At 41.5% G+C, this 19,661-nt stretch overlaps 1 protein-coding gene across 1 annotated transcript; it reads left to right on the forward strand.

Moving 5' to 3' along the window:
• The first annotated feature begins 1,668 nt into the window (after window positions 1–1,668).
• cntnap1 (contactin associated protein 1) lies at window positions 1,669–17,054 on the forward strand. The gene is made up of 24 exons (XM_070922454.1): window positions 1,669–1,729; window positions 6,127–6,228; window positions 6,838–7,031; window positions 7,305–7,458; window positions 7,839–8,042; window positions 8,276–8,460; window positions 8,761–8,910; window positions 9,090–9,351; window positions 9,565–9,714; window positions 9,808–9,982; window positions 10,488–10,594; window positions 10,715–10,837; window positions 11,196–11,399; window positions 11,506–11,662; window positions 11,748–11,875; window positions 11,996–12,169; window positions 12,285–12,503; window positions 12,627–12,866; window positions 12,974–13,213; window positions 13,412–13,539; window positions 13,678–13,771; window positions 13,894–14,124; window positions 14,227–14,271; window positions 16,855–17,054. The coding sequence occupies exons 1-24, from the start codon at window positions 1,669–1,671 to the stop codon at window positions 17,052–17,054; spliced, it is 3,927 nt and encodes a 1,308-aa protein (XP_070778555.1).
• Window positions 17,055–19,661: the final 2,607 nt, after the last annotated feature.

The raw sequence follows: 19,661 nt of genomic DNA on the forward strand, positions 1-19,661 counted from the left end.
CACGTGTTTGTGTATACTGTTTTGTCTGAAGACAAAAGAACAGCAGCTATCAGAGGACAACATTTGGTTTTAGGCTCTTTCACTGATACTCTAACAGGGACAACTCACTGAAAAAATAAGAGAATCCTCTTTTCTAGCTGTTTTACCTTTAATATGGGTCAAATTGGTGTGTGATAAAATACATACAAGCTGTGTTGTGTTGAAGCCTGTTGGCATGGCAGTAGTGTGGGATAATTATACACTTATAAATGCTATTGCACCTTGTTTGAGTGAGTATATCAGTGAAATAATACGGATCAGTGTGCACTTTCAATAAGAAAACCTCTCTTAAATACCCAGAACACTGGAGGAATATGTTGATTTCCACTGTGATGGAGATAAATGACCTCACCAACTCATTTTTGTACCCGTCTCTTATCAGTTAAAGAGATAACTTTGCAGTGTCTGGGCCACATCTGCAGCCAGTTTCCCCTGCTGATTTGATGCCCTACTTTACTCTCCCATGCCATTTGCCATTGTCTTTTCTCTGCAGATATAATTCTATAGTCTTATGGTATTTCAGGGGGGAACCAGCGATAGAGAGCTTACAAACTGACAATCTGATTTGATTGAAAACACGGTAAATCCCACGCTGGCCCAGGCATTCAATCTCACATCATCACTGACACACTGCCGTCCCATAAACCCACTTTTTAATCCTAAAGCCTTTTTATTTTGTGGTCAATGTGCCACCAATTGCCACAAATCCCCCTCTGCCTCAGTCCGACCCCGCCCCCACCGCCCGTATGTGTGTGTGTGTGTGTGCAGGGATGAGTCTGAGCTAAGGCACAGCTGGCATCATCATTTGTGAATGCACTGGCATGAACTGAGTACCTGGACAAGGTCAGAAAGACAACCTACAGAACTGTGCAGCCTGCTGGTCTGCTGTCATTGTCAGTGTCTCTGGTTCTGCTGCTGATACGGGACGTCCATTCTATTTTGGTGTTCAAGTTCAGATCTGCATTCCTGGAGAGAAAGACATCTTAACCATCTCCTCACTGGCGCAGTGCACTCTTGGCCAGTTGGCAGCCATGAAAAGTGTGCCAGAGGACAATATGAGATGCCAGGGCAGAAGAGAAGAGGAATAAATCTTTGTGCGTTGGTGATTTGATCCACAGCCCAGATGGAACAGTTTTGTTTGTGACCAGTTCAAGACTTATTTGGAGATTGAAGACAACTTATTATTGTTTTGTTTTGGTAAAATACTATCAATCTGCAGCGAACTGAAAAACTTTTTTTTTCCTTCCTCCCTTCCAGTCTCCTCTGCATCCAGACTCCAGAGGAGGGGAGACAGCAGAATCCTTCTGGCCTACCAGCACTCTGCTATTCAAGCACATTTACAAATATGTTGAATGGTATCATGCAGGAGCCACATCATTACACGACGGACATGTGAATAAAACAATTTAAAGGATATAATAGAAGAAGTGCGCGCTCTCGGCGAAGCGCAGCATCAGCACCAGCATCCGATGCGCGTCCCCGCCCCGGTAGAGGCTTCCCGAGATCCCGGGAAGAGGAGTTGGAGCTGCGCGAGTTAAAGTTGGGCTAAAGGGGGTTGAGAGGATGCTGCAGAACAATCTACGATCTAATTAACATAGCCTATGCGGAGAAACGTGTCCTAAGTGAAGGATGACTTGCAAAATACTGAGCATATGCCTCTTATTTTTGGGTTTTCAACATTGCTCATCACGTAAGTCCTGTGAAACAGCAATTATTCATCTATTATCGGCTGCTAGAATATCAAAATATTTCAAAGTGTATATACATGCTTTATCTGCATATTGTTTAGCGTTTGATCAAAAGCTTAGGAAAAAGTTGCAAGATAACATTCGGTAATAAGTGGAAAATACCACTGGAGGGCAAAATGTAGCCTGAGGTGTTGGGATCTTTGAAGGGCAACACACGTTGCGATAAAAGCAGACAGCCTTAAAACACAGATAATCAAATTTCACTGCTTGTCTTGGCTATTGTAATTTCTGTATGGCATCGTTTTGTGGGATCACACCAAAAAGTGTAGAAGCAGACCGTGTCGGTCCTGCAGAAGGTGCGCGCGGCGATCCCCATCGCACTGGACTGTCTGCATTGCAGTGCTTTCTGTCAGCCAGCACGCAAGTTTCTGCACCGTGTGGGTTCAACTCTCGACTTCTTTGCAAAGCACGATGCCGCTCGAGAGTCTCTTTTGTTGGTTCTAATATAGTCATCACCAAATCGCTTTGACAGTGCATGTCGTTGTTGCTGAAAATCCGCTGAACACATTTTCAAAGTGGCGGTTGAGGGAGCAGGGCTCAGCGTCCTGACCGGGACCAGCCCACTGCAGTACTTTTTTTTGGGAAGCCTGTGTTTCCATCACCTGTCCATGCAGCCCTGCATCCTGCACACGACGTCGGAGGGTGGATTCACCTGGCAGGGAAATCATTACTCACTGTAAGATCAGTGAAGCAGCCATGTGGTGGGTTTAGTTGGATTGAGGTGGGGCTGTGTTTGGGGCTATAATTGGGTGAGGGGAAGTGTGCCATCAACCCATCTATCACAGAACCTGTATGCATACTAATAAGCTATATGCGTGATGTCACTGTCAGAATGACCTCAGAGGGTCTTGACTGCCAATTAACCCCATACAGTGCTTTGGATGACTCATTAGCTTTGATATTAGTGGGAGATCAGGGCAGAGGGATGCTTTGTCATGTGACGTCTGGATAGACAGGGAACAGAAGTGACAGCCACCAGCCTTTTGGCAATTTGCCTCTCAGGATCAAACATAGCATACAACTGATTGTTTAAGGACACAGTTTACCTGTTCTGTCTTTTGGTGAAACAAAAGCTTAATCAGGTTTACAGTAATCGCACTGGGTGGATCCTCTTTATGTAGGTATTGTGCACCTTTGTGGGCTCTTTCTGTTTATTTATTGTACATTCCTGTTAGGCATTGTGTTGTTATTCAAATATATTACGTTTTTTGATGGAAAATAGTTTGTATATGATGCCATGCTGCTGCTGAGAAGCTTGGTCACATGGTATGTTGGGAAGTGAATGGTGCTATCTTTCTGTAGTGTTAAAAGAATTAAAAAGTGAATGAACAGGAAAGACTGCAATTGGGTGGAAGTTTGTTAAAACTCATTGGATCAACAACTGCTAACCAGTGAGTGGGGGCCTGTGGGTTTGCCTTGTAGCACTTTAGCTCCTGCTGGTGCTTTATTGCAGGCCAGGGGAACTGTATATCTGCTGTATGGAAGTACACAGTGGAGCTGTGCCAGATTAAAATGGATCCTCAGATCCCAGAGCTGACCCAGCTTGGGATGGAGCTGAAACTCACCCTGTTAAGTATGTGTATGTATTTGAATTAGGAGGGTGTGATGCATGTGCATAAATCTCAGGTTTATGCTTTGTGCATTCTGTCATGGTTAGCTGCCCAAGCAGCAGGAGGCTGACTGTTTGGTCTAGAGAAACAGCTGTTTTACTCTTTTAGACAGAAAAATTAAGCTGAATGTGATTCTGATGTGCTGCATAGTTTGTGTTTTTATTCCCATCAGTAGTCAGACACCACCCACTGTGATGTCTGCCTGGGTATGAATGATTTATTAAAACCCCTTTAACAGAGCATGCTATATTTTTGCTTCCCCTATGTTACTGTTCCGTTGCAGTATTTTTTGATGTAGTGCTGGTGGACATCTGCATTCAGTAGACATCTATATACATACAGGGTTGCTGTTTGAATCCTCAGCTGCCACGCATCATATGCCACGCATCATATGCCAGTGACAGCCAGAGGAGGTGTCTCTCTGCATATGTAACCAGCAGTAATGATGCGTCAGCTCAGACAGACCAGCCTACACTTACAGTAGACTGATGATTCAGCAAGAGTGGTGCTAGAGCTCTACACAGCCACACTGTTCCCCACAGCCCCGTAATGATAAATAGAGAAAGAGACTACTCTGTGTGGTGCAGAGAAGGGAGGGGGTTGCAGGATCACAAGGAGAGGGGTGAAAACCTGGTGACTGGATGCTCTGCACAGCCTTCAGGTACACTTTAGCTACTGCAACATGGCAACGCCCACTTGGGGAGAGAGAGGCAGCGAAAGAAAGAAGTAAAAAATAGCCAGATGAAGATTAGCAAGAGTATGAGGTAATGGGATGCAGTGAGAGCGAGAAGGAGTGGATGATTTTCGGAGTTGGGATGGAGCTAAAGAGATAGGACTCAGGATGAGGGAAAGGAAGTGAGGCGTTGCATGGGTAGGGGTGTAGAGTGCGTGACAGTCTTTCTGTAAGGAGGAGCTGAAAGGCTGAGTGGCCTGGGTTAACCTGCTGTAGTCTGGGATAGAGCTGCTCTCCACATTTAAAGTAAAAATGCTCTCTTTAACTACTAATTGAGGAGTTAAAACAAATCGATATACATTAAGCCATTAGCAGCAAATGAGCTTTGCCGGTGTAACTGCAGCACAAAGCTTCTAAATATTTTTGTTTGAATAGCCATTTGATCAGTGAAATGGCTCTACAGTGCAGCAATGGAGTGATGCACCAGAGGTCTGTTATTGATCATCTGCAGCATAGCAGGGATTTCTGTATGATAAAGATAGTGAGAAAGCAGACAGAGGCGGAAAGTCAAGGTCACATTTCCCTTGCTCAGCACGTTTTCTCCACCTGAATGTGCAGCGTGTCCTTGCACGAAAGGTGACAGAACTCATGCTCATGTGACTGACTTATTCTTACCAGATGAGGCAGAAAATGGTGTATTCGTACTGTATAATGTACAGTATGTTTCATGTGTCATTTAAGGCAGTGGATGAAAGCTCTCTACTTCATTTCTGCAGGATTTCTTGTGATCGCTCAGTTGTGTGTTCCCTGACAAAGTTTATATGCAGCACCCTTCCTCATCTTGCTCCATCTGCAGCCTGCATACTAATTCTACAAACTTCTCCCGTTTCCAGCCACTGTGTCCTGCCTTTTCTCCTGTGCTCCATGACCTCTGTGATTGTAAGAACAGGGTTTACGATGCCAGAACTCCTGTTTACCAGTAAACAGCTCCAAACGTTTAGAGAGGATTATACTGATGAGGGAGGAGGAAGAGGAAGGTCTGGAGCTGCTTTCATTTACCTCATTTGTATTTTAGTTGCTCCTGTGCACACTCAGAGTAAACATCCAGATTGTTTTGTATCTGCCTTCTTTCATATTCAAATAAAACCCAATCCATCTATATGTTTTTAGCCTATCTATATTAAATCTCTTGGTAGTATTAAAGAGCATACTCTGGCACTTAAAATGAGACAGTGTTTCTCTTGCAGCTCGAGGTGAGGGCATCGGGCATTTATCCTCAGCAGTGACACAAGCAAGATTAGGCAGAATTATGGTCAGTTTTAATAGCCGTGGGCTGGAGAGTGAGCCTGAGCAGATGGGTGATGGTCCTGTCATCTTCAGAATAGCAACTCAACACGACAGACCGACAGTCTCAGTTTGACTTCGACTTTCCTGTCCGGGAAACTGCATGTACTTTTTCAAGAAATGACAGAAATATACAGACAAGATGGCACCGACATGGACGTACACACACACACACACACACACACACACACACACAAAGACATTCATGTGCAACATTTTTATTCTGTCTCTGTATCACTGAACAACACAAGGCCAGATCCATTTTGGTACTCTTTTGGAATAGGAAGGGGGCGTTGTGTAACTGCAATACATTTACAATAGTTTATTTATATTGTGTGCATAATCAGTATCTGTTAGTCATATTTTACTGCTCCACTAGTCCTACCCAACCTGTGAAGATATGAAGATGCAAAGATGATGCACTCTCAGAGTAGATGTCAGTATCTGGCAATATGAATCTGGGACCTCACTGTCTGTATGCCTCTACCAGCAGAAATACTAAATGTGTTTGGCCAAATTTGTATTTTCTGTCACATGGAGCATGCATTAGCCTCTAATTAAACTCCAAATGGTCTTCTTATCAAGCTGTGCAGCTTTGCCAGTCTTTGTTGCCCAGAACTGTATCATTCTGAAAGTGATGTGTGAGTGCTGCATTATGAGAAGTCTTTTTAAATAGCTCCTTACCTTGGTGTCTTCCTTATTGTCACTGCAGGAGAATGTGTTGATCCGCTGGTCTCCGGCCTCTATGCCTCCTCCTTCCTGGCCTCCTCCAGATACAACTTTCTTTACTCGGCCAATTTTGCCAAATTGTATGGTAAGTTCCTCATTGTAGTGTTGAGTTCATCCATGTTTTCACACGTTCACCTTGCAGACCTTCTAATGGCAGATATTTTAACTTATCATAGCAGGAAAAACACAAGTGTAACTAAAAACATTAATAATGGTCCATTTGGGTGTGCAGGCACATTAATGTTATTAGTTACAACTGTGCCCCTTGTGACAAAGATCTATTCCCACAGTGGTAAAAAAAAAAATCAACTTACATATTGTACACACAGAATTAGGGACTCCTTAAACTCCTTGGGGATCTTAAACACTGTAATATAAACTCTTCTTCATTACAGAAATAAGGACCTCAGATTACATAATCGAGCATTTGAAGGAACAATTATAGTGAATTTAGTGGGGAAATCTACTACCTTCCTTGTTAGTTAGCTAACAGATGCTAAGTGCTTGTCCAAGCCCAGACAAAAAAGTAGGTGAACTTTACCTGCTCATCATCCCCACCCCACATTTCCCTGAAGTTTAAAATGGCTGCCATAAATTACAGGTTCTGTTGATGACACAATTGCTTTGGTCATGATTTAATCCTTGTCAAACTGTATCTGTCACCCCCTACTCAAACACTCTTTCTCCCTCTCAGGCAGCAGCGGCTGGTCCCCATCCCCCAGGGATAGACAGCCATGGCTGCAGGTAGACCTGGGCAGGAAATATCGACTGGTGGCCATTGCCACCCAGGGGACCTTTAACTCATATGACTGGGTCACCAAGTACACCCTGCTCTACGGAGACCGACCGGACTCCTGGACGCCGTACATCATGAAAGGAGGAAACTCTGTAGGTGTCACTGAGCCAGGATGGTTGGGGTGGGATGAGGCGAGGATTAACTAGTCAAACGTAATCTTTACTGCCGATTCTCCAGTCAGCGGGTGTTCCATTATATTCATTGTTTCTGGCACTGAAACAAAGTCAGCACAGCCTATTATCTCTCTCAACACTGGCAAAGCTAATCTCATCATCAGTTCATCTCCAGTCTCTTAATAAGGCGTTAACACCATTGCAGTGACTCAATAACTCTCTCCCCTCTTTCCCAATCTCATCTGTTTGTAGACGCTGCCTGCGAACTGGAATTATTATCAGGTGAAGAGGAATGTCTTCCATTACGCCTTTACTGCTAAACACATTCGTCTGCTGCCTCTGGCGTGGAACACAGAGGATGGAGGGAAGATCGGCGTGAGGCTGGAGCTGTTTGGCTGCCCTTATGGTAAAAATGACTGGTGGACGCTCCACAGGGATTTAGTTCCACTGATTCTCGTCCCAGTGCTTAATCATATTTGATATGCCACTAAATGTGAGTGCCAAATATGCTACAATATTTTCCTAGTTAATAAATGACAAAGCTCAGTGTCACCTGATTCACACTCAGGAACATTACACACTGGCTAAATGTCAGCACATCTGAAGAGCTTCAGGAAATGTGCCATGTAGCATTTACTCATATAATCCTTAAAACCTCAATAAATACTACATAAGGCTCTGTATAACCTAATATGCCCATCACATCAAATTTGAGCAATATCTTGAATCTAAATCCTCTCTAGTGATTTTGGAAATAATGAATCCATTTTGAAATTTTGTCTGCAGATTCCTATGTGCTACAGTACAACGGGGATGACTCAGTGGTCTACATGTACCCAGGAAAGAGGTCCCATACACTACAAGACCATATCGCCATCAACTTCAAGACTCTGGAGCAGGATGGTCTGCTGTTACACAGCGAGGGGATTCAAGGAGACCTCTTCACCCTGGAGCTCAAGAGAGGCCGTCTTTACCTGCACATTAGCCTAGGTACAGCGTCATTTGTTGGATGAATAAAGTTGAACATTTTTACTTTATTTTACAGACATGTTCACAGGGACGCCCCATTAAGTTGAAATGTACGGACGTTTTGGACAATGGCATCCATCTCATAAAGAAGCAGGCTTTTCTCAATCCTGAAATGAAGCTGAGTTGTCTGGTGGTTTACTTTGAGCTGATTTCAGCATTTGTTTTTATTACTTCCTCCTGTCCTTGTTTTTCAGGAAGCAGTATAATACACAAAGTTGATGGTCGAACTACACTGAATGCTGGCAGCCTTCTTGATAATCTACACTGGCACTATGTCACCATCAAACGCTATGGTCGACAGGTGAACTTCACAGTGGACAGTCAGACAGTGACAGCCATCTGTAATGGAGAGTTTACACATCTGGATCTGGATACGCAGGTACCTCAAAAACTGGTCACATCTATGTGTGTGTAGTTACAATATAATATGAAAACCAAAGGCTAAGAGAAGCAAAGGAAATGATCAATGAGATGTATGCTGAATACATTTACTGAATACTTTTAAAAGCATTTCAATTATAACTCGGAGAAAACTTGTAAACTATTTTATTCAAATACTCATTACAAGCCAGTAAATGAGCTAATTTGAGTGGTAAATTTTACTTTTTGCATTTATTTACAATGTGAATTCATTCTCTGGTTAATGATGATGATTGAGTGCATTATACCATTCTCCTAGTTATATGTAGGAGGTGTCATAGAGCAAAATTTGCCTCACCTGCCCACCACACCAAATTTCCGGGGCTGCCTGGAGAATGTTTTCATCAATGGCGTCAACATCATCGACAAGACACAGAGAGAAGAATCTGACATCCGCATCCCGCAAAAGGTAGAGTTTTATGCAAACCATTACACGGCATTCCAGTAATAATATCACTCTTCCTGATGGTCACCATCAAATGTAATTAAACAACACTGATTTATCTATTGTATGCTTACAACACAATAACAATCAGTGGAAATGTTTTCATGTTCTAATGAGGTGTGATTTATTTTTCTTCCCCTCAGAAAAAGATGCATTTTGCCTGCAGGGACATTCTGCTCAAACCGATGACTTTTGCTGGGCCCAACAACTATCTGCAGGTACCGGGCTTCTTCAGGAGGCCTCGTATGTTTGTCAAGTTCAAGTTCCGCTCATGGGACTACACAGGTCTGCTAATGTTCACGCGATTTGCTGATGACCTGGGTGCCCTTGAGCTGGGCCTAAGTGAGGGACAGATCAACGTCACTATATTCCAGCCTGGCAAGAAGAAACTCCAATTTGCTGCAGGTGGGCTTATGCAACTTTTGGCCTTGTGACATAGGACAGAAAAGATAACATTTAAAGATTTTGGAACATACAGTGCCTCATGCTTCATGTAATTGACAGTTTGTTAAACCCCACCCCCTTAGTTAATGTTGCTATGTCTGTCTAGCTTTCTGTATCTCTGTACTGAATCTGATTGTAGAAACATCGCATGACATGCTTTTCTCCAATTTCTAGGATACAGGCTAAATGATGGTTACTGGCATACAGTGGATTTAGCAGCCAGAGACAACCTGCTGACCCTCACAATTGATGAAGAGGAGGGCTCTCCACTAAAGATTACCAACCCTTTCACAATTCGGACAGGAGACCGCTACTTTTTTGGAGGTGAGGAAAGTGACTTGTAAATTGTTGAAAACTCCTGAAATCAACTAACAAATCTGTACTTTTCCATTAATACAATTTCTTTCCTGCACTCAGGTTGTCCGAAAACCAATAACACAATAAGGAAGTGTGAGACCAAGCTGAACCGCTTCCATGGTTGCATGCAGCATATCTTCATAGACAATGAACAGCTTGATATCGATATTATTCTGCAACGACAGTGGGGGCGCTATGCTGAGTTGTTGTTGGGCACATGTGGCATCACTGACAGGTAAGAAATAACACCTCATTTGCAATATGTAGCATAAAGCATACATGCCTGATATAATTTCATTATAGCTGGAAAATTACATAAGAAAACGGACAAATTTGGCACTGCAAAACTATCTTCTCAAGTCCTTTGAGTCGCCAGTTATGTACCCCTATCATACCATACTCCTATAAAGACACACATTCCTATGAGGATTCATTATTTCTAGATCATCTTGGCTCTTTTATGGTGTTGTCAAAGTAATATGATCTCATTCAAGATGCTTGTGAAGCACCTGGCACTGAATTGTCTTTAGAATGAGACATCACTTGTTTAGAGCTGATGGCATTCATCACCTCATGGTAAGTTTCACCTCATAAAACCTTATCTAAAGGCTCTCATCAAGAAACAAACAACATAGAGAAAATAGAGAATGAGGAAATGAAAGAAAGAACATAACACACTTATGTAAGTCTCACTTTTGTAAAATCAAAGTACTCAGTATAAGAATATCTTTTATTTACAGATGTACTCCAAATCCATGTGAACATGAAGGCAGATGCATCCAGTCCTGGGATGACTTTATCTGTCTGTGTGAGAACACAGGCTACAAAGGAGACGTGTGTCACATGTGTAAGTGCTGGCTGGCAATCTTATCACCGTAATAAATTTTTCTTTACAGGTAATTACGCTTGGCCCATGCCTTTTTTTCTTCTTAATCATAACAAATTGATCATCTCGCCTCTTGAACAGCGGTTTATAAAGAGTCATGCGAGGCCTACAGACTCAGTGGCAAGTATTGGTCTGGAAACTACACCATCGATCCTGATCTCAGTGGACCGCTGAAACCATTTGAAGTGTACTGCAAAATGAAGTGTAAGTAATCACTGTCACTAATAAAATACAGCTTCATCAGCAATGTATTCAGTGTTTTCTGGATCCTTTGTGAGTTGTTAATGAAAAGTTGGACAGTGAAAAGTCAGGTTATTATGTTCCTGTAATTAGAAATGTGCACTGAAATTTAATGGGAAATAAAGGGGTTTATAAAAGAAGATAGATCCAGCTGTTTCTGTGTGTGCGTGTTGGAAAAGTGTGCATCTTCTTAACCACTCTATGTTTAACCTTTCTGTTGACATTCTTATCATTAAATCACTTCTCTTACATAGTTATTCCCTCCATCCTCCTCTTTTGACATTTAATCCCTCTGACCTGTATCTGTCATGCTTCTTCACAGCATATAAATCTTGGACAGTGATTTTGCATGACCGTGTGGATGGTACCAAGGTGACTGGGAGTTCAATAGACCAGCCGTATATAGGAGATGTCAACTACTGGAATGCCTCCTGGGATGAAGTCACTGCTCTAGCCAACACTTCCATGTACTGTGAGCAATGGATTGACTACTCCTGCTACAAGTCCCGCCTCCTCAACACACCCAGTAAGTGAGACTAGTCAGTTTATTCATTTAATAGTGTGCTCATGGAAAACAAGGAAGATAGGAAAGTTAAATGACACACTAACACATCATTTCTTTTTCAAAATAGATGGAAGACCTTTTGGTTATTGGATTGGTCGTAACAATGAGAGTCACTATTACTGGGGTGGAACATTCAGAGAGGTCCAGATGTGTGGCTGTGCTATCAACCAAACCTGCACCGATCCCAAGTTTCAGTGCAACTGTGACGCTGACTATAGACAATGGTGAGAGAAGGATACATTGAGCTGGTTCAGCTTGTGTCTGCGACACTGACGAGGAAGTCTTAACACCCCCACTGTGGCTTTTTAGGTACTCAGATAAAGGCTACTTGGACTTTAGAGACCATCTGCCTGTGAGGAAGGTGGTGGTCGGGGACACCAACAGGACTGGCTCAGAAGCGCAATTCACCGTCGGGCCCCTCCGCTGCCATGGCGACAGTGAGCATAAATATAGTGGACTGTGCTCACACAGTGATGTTCAGTTTGAAGGTGTTGAAGAGTTGTGAGTTGTTTTTATATTTATATATATTTGTATATATATTTCAATGTTTTCCACAGGAAACATCTGGAACACCATAGCCTTCACCAAGCCCACCTACATAACCTTCCCCACATTCAGCCCTGGCTCCAGCGCTGACATCTCCTTCCACTTCAAAACCTATCGTGACCACGGTGTCTTCTTGGAGAACTCTGATGACCAACTTCGAAACTTCTTACGGATAGAGCTGAATAGTAAGTTGACTCATCTGCCAGCAGGGAGCTAGTCTCCACCCACAACTGAAAGATTTATCTAATAATTACTGTAAGTTGTTTATTTTTCCTTTCTATGTCTTCTTTCCTCTTCCAGCCACCCATAACCTTGTGTTTGTGTTTATGGTTGGTGATGGCATCCTTAATGTGACACTACGCTCCCCTGTGCCACTTAATGACAATGAGTGGCACTTTGTTCAGGCTGAGATCAATGTGAAGCTGGCCCGGATCAAGGTTGATTATCAGCCTTGGGCTGTTACACGTTTTCCAGGTCAGACCTTCGTCACCATGAAGTTTACACATCCTATCCTAGTAGGTAGGTTTCCTGAGGTGATGTTGGAAATTTGGAATTCAAAACTGACGTGATATACAATTCACTTAATGTGTCCTTTCTACACTTTTGAATGAAGATGAATAATAGAAGTATTCTTTGGATTAGGTGCAGCCAACCGCACCCTGAGACCTTTCTTGGGTTGTCTTCGAGGGTTACGGATGAACGGTGTTCCTCTTGATCTAGAGGGGAAAGTAAATGAAGAACAGGGTATAAGGAGGAACTGTACTGGGCAGTGTCTCAATGCTACCATACCATGCCGAAACAGTGGCCAGTGTATTGAGGGCTATGCTGCCTATACTTGTGACTGTAACAACACAGCTTTTGATGGCTTCTACTGCCATAAAGGTGAGTTCATACATGTTTCTCTAGAGCCCTGACAAAACCTTCACATATTAACAGATTATCTGATGGAACAGATGTCGATATCTAATTCTACAATGATCTTTTCTAAGATATCGGAGCCCACTTTGAGATTAGCTCATGGCTAAGATACAACATACGAAAGAAGCCTATATCAGACGAAGCAGCATGGGCCAACTGGATTGACCCGCACTACGACAACTTCAGCCTTGGCTACAATGACACAGCAGATGACATAGAGTTCAGTTTCAGCACTGTTCACACGCCAGCTGTGTTGCTCTACATCAGTTCCTTTGTCCAAGACTACATTGCTATCATCCTCAAGACTGACGGTAGGAGAAGTTCAGAAAATATTTGTCTGATAATGTGAAAGCTACAATTTTGTGGAGTAGAATCATGTTTGTAGGGCAGGAGATTTATTTAATTCACAGATTAGAGACTCATAAAACTATCCCAGTAGTTGATGTAATGCAGTTATTCATCAAAACAGTATATGCCATTGATGTCTTTTGTTTCCTCTCTTACCACAGGTAGTGTAGATCTGAGGTATAAGCTGGGACTCATAACACACAAGTACCAGCTGACTCACCGAAACCTGGCAGATGGATACCCCCACTATGTCAACATAACCAGACACAACAGAACCATCAAAACACAGGTTCATGCTCTCACTGCTGTGACAGTGTAAACTCTGTGGTTTATGTTATTCTTAGTGAAATAATGTATTAAGTCCACAAAAATCATAGACTGTTGTGCGCCCATTTAAGGATGTCCAACTAACAAACCCTGCCCACAGGTGGACTACATGGAGCCCATAGTGGAAAAGATAACCTTAGTGGAGGATGCCAGGTTTGATTCTCCAAAGTCCATGTTCATGGGCCGAGTGATGGGTAAATATCTAATTTACCTCTTGTTGGTGAGAACATGTAGCCTGATGTATTCATCTTACTGCCAGAATTATTAATACATTCATTACTTTAAGATGTTTTATTGTTCCCGTCTGCTCTTTCAGAGGTTGGAGACATTGACTATGAGATCCAGAGGCATAATGCTCCAGGCTTCATAGGCTGCATATCTGGGGTGAGATACAATGTCTACGCCCCTTTAAAGGCCTTCTTCCGTCCTAATGAAACAGACCCTCCGGTAACGACACAAGGCTACGTCTCTGAGTCCAACTGTGGTGCCTTCCCTCCTGTCCTGGGTTATGTACCATGGGAGGTAGACCCCTGGTTTACCGGCATAGGTGAGTTTCTATGTCCCATAATGCACCAATACAAGAACTGAATATCATTTTCTATTACTATTTTTATGTTCATCCATTTATCTGTGTACCTCTCCCTTTCAGAGTATTTTTATATCCATGATGACCTAGGCCTCTTTTGGATAACAGGTAAGATTAAATTTTTTTCTTTAATACTCTCTGATGAGACGTTGCCCTGTATACACAAGTACGGCATATCTGCCTTGTTTCTGAATTGCTGCAACGAAAAATAAGACCAGTAATGTGACATTTAGCACTTTATTCAGTCCATTTTGAAGCACTGCTTCTCTCCCTCTTTCTGTTTCCTTCCTGTCCCAGATGACACAAATCAGGCGTTTGAAATTCTCTTTCCTTTTTTCCTAAAATCCTCTAATCCTAAATTAGAGCTGGGTTGTGAGATTCCAATATGGGCTTTTCAGTGTTTATTCAAGCATCCGACTGCAGACTCAAATTTATTTCATGTGGGACAAAACCGAAAAAACATAACAAAAAACAAATAGCTAGACATTTCTAATGCATTATCATCATACTGAAGATTATATTTGATTCCATTCAGTTGAGGTCATATTATCTTTTAATCTATTTGAGTTTATGTGAGAAATGAAGTAAAATAGATTTAGGCCTATATACCTTTGCAAAAGATATATAAACTACTAGATATTATCATTTTTAAATGTCATGTACTTTGACATATACATTTGGATATAATACTTATCTGGAAATAAAGTATAACAGTACTTTAAGCCACTATTCCACTATTACCATAAAAACAATTCTAAAATGATATTGCAATGACAATATAACAGTCACGTAAAAGCAATGAAAAAGAGAGAGATTATGACCTAAGGAGAGACAGAAGGGAATTTTAATATACTGTGGTTAAAAAAGAGTAAAATATCATTTAATTTGACTGTCTGCAATACAATACAATAAAAACACATTTTGATATAATGAAATTTAAGAAAGCTGTCTATGCTATTAGATTAGTTAGTAATGTCAGTTAATTTAACATCAAAGATATTATGTTCATTCATTCTGATGTAATTCATCATTTCAATATGAAACAAAGAGTGACAACATGACTAGTTACATCTGTCAACACAGAAATTAGTACATTCAAACAAAAGCATGAAACTGAGGCCGACATGTGACAAATGTATTTTTCCCTATATATCTATGGATTTCTGGAAAACATCAATATTTAATATATTTCTTCACCTATTGAATCCCCATGATAACTCTGTACCTTATTACAAGAGGACATGTTGAGTGTTGAGACCAGATGAAAGGTTTGCAGCACAGTATTACAGATGATGGAGAAAATTAGAACAGGTCCCCCTGATGTGCAGGGGAGGCTGGAGTCTCAGGATTAAACTGCACCACAGAGGCTCTCTGCTCCAGCCCTGTCTGAGACCTTTACCGGATCAGCTATATTTAGTCTGCATGGGCCCAGCTTACTGTTCATCATTGATAGACGCTTCAGCTTAATAGATCATTTAGATTCAGAGGTATTATCATAATGCAGGACATCAGCATGTCATTAAAGATTGGTGCGCCATTCAGGCATCTCAACAATGGTCCCCCCTGGTTATCAGACATCCTCCCTGTCTGATATACTGCTCTGGACAAAGTGGGTATGACTGAGAAATTGCACCACTTGTTTTAAATGTAGTTGATAAAACAAAATGGTCAATTGTGCTGGTGAACAAATTCTGGCACACAGATATTGAGGACATAGGTTTTTCCTTCATTTGTCCTGTAACAACATCATTTTAAAGAACATTTGCAGCGATCTGTTCTCTATATCCATTTGAGGGTGTGAACCTGGGCCCAGAAAGACTGGGAAACACTGTTGACATTTCACCGGTCCATTACACCGTGAACGCGCTGACTGACAAACAAACACATATCTACAGGCAATTTAATGTCTCCAGTTTAACTGACCTGCATGTCTTTGGACTGTGACAGGAAACCCAAGCAAATGCAGGGGGAACATTAAAACTACACTCAGAAAGGACTGAGGTCTGACCCTTAAGCTTGAACTACTAAACAATAATTCTGGTTGTAAGGCAGCAGGTCTGTGAATACTTAGAGTCACATTCATTTAAAACAAGTGACCACATCATGCCACATTAGTCAGGATGCTGACTTGACCTTGAACAATGACATTAGTAGCATGGGTTGCCTTTTACCTTCTGAGAAATGTCTCTAAGATCAGCCCCAGTCTGGTGCCAAAAACTCATGCACGCCTTTGTCATGAGCATTATATGAGTAATTTATAACTCCTACCTGAAGCTTCTCGAGGACTGCAGCTAATTCAAAATGCAGCGGTATGCATGTTAACCAGGACAAAAGGATCAACTTTAAAAAAATTATAAAATGAAAAAGGACTTGGTCGAGTGAGCAGTGGTACCTTGGCTGAACAGACAAATAAAAAAAAGTCAGAATCAGAAAAATATTCTGTGTGCAGTTTGGTTGACTTCCTATGAGAAACCTGACTTGTTGTATGTTAGAAGAAGATGGTTCTGGCACTGGGGTTATCTTATTGTCAAAGATAATATCAGACCTAAATTCAGTTTGGCTGATATAATGTAATTTTATAGCACTAAACATTCAGTCAAACAGTCCCTGTTCCTCATCTGTGTCTCTAGAAGCACCTCTTTTCTCATTGTGTTGCAGATTAACTCTGACTGTGCTATTTTTATCATTTAGTCATTGTCATCCTGGCGCTGCTGCTGCTCTTTGGAGGCCTGTACAGCATCTACGTCTATGCGTATCAGCAGAAGGGCAGCTACCGCACCAATGAGCCCAAGAACCTGGAGTCTCCCAGCAGCTCCAGGCCGCTGACCGAGACCCTGAGGAGAGAAAAAAAGAACCTCCCACAAATTGAAGAGGAGTTCAGGAGCGACTAGCATCACAGAACATTTGGGACAGTGGGTGGGAGGGTTTGACTGGGGGTCGGGGATAGGGAAATAGCACTTACAACAACCACAGATACCTGTATTACGTTTTCTAATTCTTTTGTTCTCTTTTTTTATAGTTTGGTTTGTGTTCCTTTCCCCGGGTTGAGTGGGATCTGATGCCTGGTGCTCTACATAGTACGTATTTTGGTAAGAGTTAAAGGTTCTCATCAAGCCCCATGTTGCGTGAGTAGCCAACAAGTCTCACACTGTATCGCAGGGTGAAATACTGAAGTGCCTCATCTGAGCAAGCTTGATCTGAAGTAATCATAATAGCTTATTCAGATAGGATTTAGATTAGACACTATGGGAACAGGATTTTAAGGGATGTTTAATTACAGTTGGAACATCAGTTTAACGTTTTCAGGCTTTTATTGATAGATTATTTTCCTGAGCCATTTTTGAGACAGATTAAAGCTACTGATATCTTACTGTATAGATTTATTGCCATCTAAAATATACCTTTTGATGACAATCTCTCATGGAGCCATTTTTGACATCATAGCTCACATAGCTCGCTGGGTTTGAGCGGTGAGCACATCTGAGAACCAGTGAACTTGAACCAGTGCAACAAAAATCCAGATCACTGAAACCAAACTGGTGTCCATGAATAAAAATAACCAACCGATGAGAGAACATACTGACAAGCATGGAGCTTTGAGATGATACATATAAAGATTGTAAAAGGTATATACGCTTATATTTGTTGTATTGCAGCCTCTAACAGTGCATTACCTATACAGAATGGCACATGTAAGTGGTTCAGAATTACCATGGTGTCAGTAGATCGCAGCTTTGCCAATCACAGTAAGCTCAGATTTCTACCACACTCTCAACTATGTTGGTGTACTGCAGAATCAAAACAAAAGTTGAGGTGATGAAGCTCTCCAGGGACAGGGTGACCTAAATATCCAAGTTCTCATTCCTTCTGTCTTACTTCTGGTTGCTTATATTATGGTTAAGCTGCCAATAGCTTGGTGCTACAGAGTGTTTGTTTCGGTATTACGAAAGAATCAGTCTTCTCGCAATCCTTTCATCCCCAATAACAAGCATCTTTCAGGAAACAGCTGCTCCCTATGGCCATGTGGAGAAGCACACATATAAACACACATGCACACACACAATAACATGTACAGAGGACCACACAAATGTAAATGGTAACCTTTTACTTCTAACTCATACTGCTGAAATATTTTTGCATAATGCTGTAGGACAGTAGCCGGTCACGCTGTCATCGCTGCTGCTGCTGCTTGTTTAGCTGCTTTCAGTGGAAAGTTGAAAATTCTACGTATAGTTCAATGAAATTTCCTTCTCTGGCAAGATGAAATTTCGTTTGATGTGTGGTGCAACCAAAGCTTAGGGCTTTCATCACTCACTGCAGCTCTCCTTGATACTAAAGCACTGTTGTGTATGTGAAAAAAAAGTAAAACATTTGTAACATATCAGCTATGCATTTGTAGAGCATGACCGCACGTTGCAGTAACATGCAATAATATGAGCTTCTTCCAACCACCAATGATGTTAATGTCTCAGTTTAATTTGCAGATGCACAATAACAAGTAGGATGTAATGAGTGTATACGTGAATATATGAACAATGTATTAAGCGACTTTTTTATTCCTATGGTTTATACATAACTAGTTAAAAACAGTTAAATGGAGTGCTTTGAATGTAAATCCTCTGACTCTGTAATGTATAAGCAGACATTACAATGAAGACCTCCTCTGATGTTTTCAATGTTGGCTGCTTAGCACTGAAAGTAAAATTATTCATGATAGCTTTTGCTCAGGATAAAGAAAGTACAGGACTCTCTCTGTAGCACTAATACACTTCCAAAACTCAACACTGTTGGTTTCTAACGTTACAGATGGGAAGAACTGTGCGAAATTGTACAGTGAAAGAATGTAGATGTAAAAACTGCAATTACTGTAAAGGCACGACTTTCGAATAATGTATGAACATGTACAGATTCGGTGAAAAGTGACATTTACAGGCTATATTTTTAAGAATGCTGTAATAAGATGAATGATGATGAAACGTGAACAAGCAGAGTGAAACTGTTGGTTTGTGATACAAAGATTAGTTTGTGTTTTTGTTAAATGGACAATCACCACTCAAAGTTCATATTAGGCGCAAACCAACAAACTTGGGTCAAGGATGCTTTGTTGCCTATTAGGGAGGAGTCGACTTATGTATTATATAAATGTATACACCTCACTGTATTCATTGTTAAACTGACTATAAACATTTAGCATAGCGGTGTCACCATTGCCATTCACTAGTTAATCATGCGTGGTCCCTGGAGTGTGTGTGTGTGTGTGACTGACTGGATGTTTAGATGTTTGTGTATTCATAGTTTGCCCACCAAGATACAACCTACTGATGTCATAATAATGACTCTCATTAAAAACAAACGTGCACTGATGCCAACTATTCAACTCACTTATTGTAGTGCACCAACAGTAGCACAATGAGACAGAAACACAACCTGGATGTAGCTCAGAGTGGCTGTTCAGATGTCTGTAAGGGACATTATATGCACATTTAATCTGTGCTGAA

This window comes from Enoplosus armatus, chromosome 17, assembly GCF_043641665.1.
Source record: "Enoplosus armatus isolate fEnoArm2 chromosome 17, fEnoArm2.hap1, whole genome shotgun sequence".
NCBI classification, from domain to species: domain Eukaryota; kingdom Metazoa; phylum Chordata; class Actinopteri; order Centrarchiformes; family Enoplosidae; genus Enoplosus; species Enoplosus armatus.

Excerpts from the sequence above, each read along its gene's own strand:
- cntnap1 (XM_070922454.1), top strand. The coding sequence starts at position 1,669 with ATGACTTGCAAAATACTGAGCATATGCCTCTTATTTTTGGGTTTTCAA. Across the intron at positions 1,730-6,126 it reads TTTTCAACATTGCTCATCAC|GAGAATGTGTTGATCCGCTG; the intron begins GTAAGTCCTGTG and ends TTGTCACTGCAG. Across the intron at positions 11,876-11,995 it reads CCTCCGCTGCCATGGCGACA|GAAACATCTGGAACACCATA; the intron begins GTGAGCATAAAT and ends TGTTTTCCACAG.